The sequence below is a fragment of the Quercus lobata genome, chromosome 9 (genome assembly GCF_001633185.2).
Source record: "Quercus lobata isolate SW786 chromosome 9, ValleyOak3.0 Primary Assembly, whole genome shotgun sequence".
Classification (NCBI taxonomy): Eukaryota; Viridiplantae; Streptophyta; class Magnoliopsida; order Fagales; family Fagaceae; genus Quercus; species Quercus lobata.
Genome location: NC_044912.1, coordinates 2780060 through 2785279, shown reverse-complemented (window position 1 = coordinate 2785279; position 5220 = coordinate 2780060). Strand labels below are relative to the sequence as shown.

The window sequence follows — 5220 nt, the reverse complement described above, 5'->3', positions numbered from 1 at the left end:
AGGAAGTGGAACGTCAATTCTATTGGCCTAGTCTTAAGAGGGGCGTTGCCAAGATAGTTGGTCAGTGTCGTACATGTCAACTAGCCAAACATCGCAAGCAAAACACTGGCCTGTACACACCTCTACCTGTGCCAGATCGCCCATGGCAGGATGTGAGTATGGACTTTGTGTTAGGTTTACCCCGCACCTTTAGGAAGCATGATTCCATTCTAGTAGTTGTTGATCGCTTCTCCAAGATGGCTCATTTCCTACCATGTTCTAAGACCTCTGATGCTTCTAAGATTGCAAAGCTCTACTTTGATGAGATTGTCAAACTTTATGGTCTTCCCAAAACCATAGTGTCTGATAGGGATGTTCGCTTCATGAGTTATTTTTGGAAGACTTTGTGGCATTTAGTGGGCACCAAATTGAAATTTTCCACGGCATTTCATCCTCAAACTGATGGTCAAACTGAGGTGGTTAATCGTAGTCTAGGCAACCTCCTTCGGTGTCTAGTGGGTGATGCCAATTGAAATTGGGATTCTATTCTTCCGGTAGCCCAACTTGCATATAATAGCTCTGTCAATAGGTCTATAGGTGCTAGTCCTTTTGAGGTTGTGCATGGATATACACCTAGGAAGCCTTTAGATCTTTTGCCCATGTCCCCACATGTTAGGATTTCTGAGTCTGCTGAGGCATTTGCACGACATATTCATGATTTGCATAATGAGATTCGCAAAAAAATTCAGGCAAGTAATTCTCAATATAAAATTCATGCTGACACTCATCGACGTCATGCAGAGTTTCAGGTAGGGGATTATGTCATGATTCGGATTCGACCTGAACGGTTTCCCTCTGGGACCGTTAAGAAATTGCAGGCTCGTAGTGCCGGACCATTCAAGGTATTGAAACGAATGGGCCCAAATGCATATGTCATTGACCTCCCTCATGATTATGGTATTAGCTCCTCCTTTAATATTGAGGATCTAGTTGCTTATAAAAGCCCCACAACTATTCCTGATACCCCTTTTGATGAGTCTTTGCCTAATCCTATTGATGCCTCTATTCCCACTCTTTTACCCTTAAATTTGCCCTATGCACATAAAGAATCTATTGATGCTATTTTAGATGAGCAGATTGTTTCTACCAGGGATGGAGGAGTTCACCGTTTCTTAGTTCGGTGGCGAGGGCGACCAGATTCTGATTGCACATGGATTACTCGAGATGAGCTATTACGACTGGATCCTGATTTGCTGGAGTACTATCAGAGCTCTTCAGATTTCCACTCGACGGGGTCGAGTTCTTCTCACCCGGGGGGAGTTGGTGCGGACACGAGGTACAAGCCCCCAATTACACACACGTATAGGAGGAAGAGCAAAAAGAAGACGGCCCAACCTGTGGCCTTATGGATGGAGCATACTAGTTATTGGGCTTGAAATTAAGCAAGCCCGAACATTTAATGATTAGGGTTTCTTTAGGGTTTTTTTTATTGTTGGCTATTTAAACAATTTTTCAGATTATTGTAAGACAGTTTTTGAGAATTATTAAAAATAAACGTGTGTTTTCTTTCACTGGTGCCGACTCCAGTTTGCTTGGTGCTGACTCCAAGCAGCCCTTAGGTGCTGACTCCTAGGATTTATTCTTGATTCTATTGTTGTTTAATTGTTCCATTGAAATAGTATGGTTGTCCTACGTTAGATTGCTTCGCTGAGCAACACAATGCTTGTATTGCTCTCCCGCAACCTCATTTTCATGGTTTAGGCTGCTCCCAATTTTCTCGCAAAATTTCCAAAAGGAATTGTCCATGCACGTATTTATGAAATCCAAAGAAATTTGAAACATCTATTTTTCCAGTGCATCATGCATTCAAAGAGTGTTTTTTCTATTTTTGCTTTTATAAACAATATGGGTAGTCCATCCTAGTTTCTTTAAAGTTGAAACTTCTGCTGAGTGTCCAACATTGAACTGTGAAATCCAAAGAAATTTGAAACATCTATTTTTCCAGTGCATCATGCATTCAAAGAGTGTTTTTTCTATTTTTGCTTTTATAAACAATATGGGTAGTCCATCCTAGTTTCTTTAAAGTTCAAACTTCTGCTGAGTGTCCAACATTGAACTGTCTATGGTAAAACTTTCTAACAAGTTAAGAATTTTCTACTAGAATTACTGCTTGAAGATGAAATAAGTATATTGTCTTATAACTTCCGTTGCTTCTCTTCCACATCAATACCAATCTACAATAAGAAAAGTGAATCATATTAGCCTAACGTCAGTGTTTCTTCAACGCAACAGACAGATCAATAAATAGATAAAACGAAATCAAAAGAGAACATAATGATCACACATGCAGAGGGTACAAGTGGTCCATGAATATACAGATTACTTACTGGTGAATTCAGAGTCACTCCACAGGCTATTAAAAAAGAGTTATGTGATATATTGAAATGCAATGGAGGTAGGTGTGAGTCATCAACATCTTGCCACTCTACCTATTCACATATGCTATCAGAAATATTTCACAAATTTGAAAAACAAAATGAACTTAATGAGATACAATGATAAGGAACAGCAAGCAAGGTCCAAGAGAAAGAAGGAAACAAGTTTTATTACACATCAACGGCCAGAAAACAAGCTCACCTCTGGTTTACCATAGATATTCTTCTTGAACTTCAAGCATCTTGGATCGACTTGAAAATTTGTCTGATCTAGTAATAAACAAAATTGTTTAGATATACACCAACCTCTCTGTACAACATTTCTAAAAATTGGAAATCAGAACACTTCCTATGTCAAAAATAAATATTCAAGTATTCAAATAAAAGGATGTTGATAGCATTTAATAACCAAAAATACTTTCGAACATACATGTATACATACCTTAATACAGCAACTTGACACTAAAATTTTTTATTAAACAAAACCTTTGTTACTATCCACTTTGTACTTCATTAGACTAACAAAAATGCCCCTCAATACTACTAATCTACACCATGAGTGAAATAAAAAAATTTAGATTGCCACAACAAAAATACATCAAAACCACAGACTACACAATCTACATATAACTAAGAAGAACCACTTCACTATGTCATTTTCAACTCCCAAAAAGAAGACTAAGAAGAACCTCTTCGCTAACTCGCCATATTTCACCTCAATAGTGCAACCTAAAAGAAAGAATTTGTAGGCCCATGCCCGTTATTGGTACAGCACTCTTGTTACTTGTACTGCATGCATAGTGAGCCTATAAATAAGCCTACCTTGTAAAGTTTTACGTACAGTTGAATTATTCTAACAAAGCAAGTGAAAAATAATAACAAGAATGAATGAGAGAAAGCATTAAGCTAAAAAAAGGACCTACATCTTGCAATGGTAGTCCGGACCAATTCACTGGCTAGCAGGGCTCTTTTCTGGGGCTGATTTCCCCGCATGCGAAACACATTTTCTTTCTCACATGGTGACAGAAGTTCCAAATATTGATTAAGAAGGCGTGTACTCTTCACCTCATTAGGTAATATATACCATAAATGAGTTTCCCGAAAACCCAAAATAGAAAAACTCTTTTCATTACTAATGTAGATAATAAAGTTTAGAAAAAATAATAACTAAACAATAAAACATTAATATATGCATAAATAATCAATCAAACTCCTAATACACTTAAAACAAAAAACAAAAACAAAGCAAAACAAAACAAGGTTCCATTGTATGTCCCAAAATATAAGGAAAATGCTGTCTTGCACAAGGGCGGTATCAGTACTGAAGAGCAGATAATTGCTACCATTAGGAAGCAAGTGAAAGTTAGAGCTGATTTAAAAAAAAAAAAAAAATCCTTTCCCTACTCTATGAGCATATATAGATAGGGTTTATTTGTAAATGTGCTTAAACCATGTAATTCTGTTGTTTAGCTTGTAGGTGTGGTTTCTGTTGGTTGTTTCCTGTTTCAGGTTATGATGCAAGTGTTGCTTGCTTTCTAGCTTGTTTGTACTATATATATATTGATGGTTTTCCCAGCTGGGTTTTCAATAAAATTCTCTTTTTTCTCAATATTTTTTGAAAACATAGGAATTCTTTCTAAAAAAAGAATCATTTGGACTCACATCTAACCATTAAAACCTAGGAGCAACTAATTCCACCTACTAGAACCAATTGTCAGGTAATCCAGCGGTATTTCACCCATGACGGGCTAAGCTATTTATGCTCATGTCTAGCAGCATTTTTTTTAATCAATATATATATATATATATAAGGAAAATGCTAATTCTACTAACAATTTTACCACTAAAAACTTAAAAAAGTTTGAATAAAAAAAAAAAAAAAACTTACAAAGTTTGTAACTATGTAAGGTACATGTGGTAAAAATTGTATATAAAAAGTAGTGTCATACATTGGAGATGGAAGTTGTAGCGGGAACACAGAGTAAGCAGAGAAGTTCCTTTGAGAGAAAACAGCAACGTACATTCATCATAACCTACGCTTCAACAACAACGTGAAAAAAACATGCATTACGTAATCTAAAGCAAGCAACCTATGAAATATAATAAGATTATTTTACATCAAGAACGTTCCCAAGAAACGACATCGAGAATTTGAGACAGTGAAAGTGAAAAGAAAAACAAAATTTATAATTGAAAAGATTAAAGCTAAGGCTTAATTTGAAGCATTTGTTGTTTCCCTGAACTTATATTCCCTCAATCATTGATTCTTACATGCGAAATCGCTAGCTATAGACAGAAAGCAGGAAGCAGGTTACTTCCGAACGGTTAAAAGTTAAAACTACTAAAAGGACATGAATCCAAACGACTCCGGTTTTTTATTACCCTTTTTGGGCTAATATTACATTTCCCCTCTAAAAGGATTTTTTTTTTTTTTTTTTTTTTTAAATGAGGGCAAGTAGAACCAACGACACAGAACTGGGGACAAGAAAATGTGACAGTCAAGCTACAAGTCTCTTCACTATAAGCCTTAAATATGCTCTTGTTATGAATTATGATTACGAAGTACTTCATAAATAAGTACGACAACCAATAGGGATGTCTTATTCCTATTCCTAACCCTTACTCTCTTCAAGGGAAATTCACGTGGACAATAACTGAGCAAGTTGAGACGAGACAAGACAAAAACATTTATTGAATTATTGGAAGTAAATACATTGTTGTATTATTATTTTCAAAATTTTAAATTTATGTCAAATACAATAATAAATTAGACAATCAATTTGTCATTATGTTTTAGGAACTACTA

At 35.8% G+C, this 5220-nt stretch overlaps 1 protein-coding gene across 1 annotated transcript in view; it reads right to left on the bottom strand.

Annotated features, from left to right (window-relative positions):
- Positions 1 to 1899: 1899 nt before the first annotated feature.
- LOC115960046 overlaps positions 1900 to 5220 on the bottom strand; it is a 42406-nt gene continuing 39085 nt past the window's right edge. Inside the window, exons 2-5 of the mRNA XM_031078740.1 lie at positions 3338 to 3581; positions 2617 to 2684; positions 2367 to 2468; positions 1900 to 2213 (exon numbers count right to left, since the gene is read on the bottom strand). Of these exons, the coding sequence (XP_030934600.1) occupies positions 2175 to 2213; positions 2367 to 2468; positions 2617 to 2684; positions 3338 to 3581 (453 nt within the window). The 3' untranslated portion in view covers positions 1900 to 2174. The remainder of the gene's footprint in view (positions 2214 to 2366; positions 2469 to 2616; positions 2685 to 3337; positions 3582 to 5220) is intronic.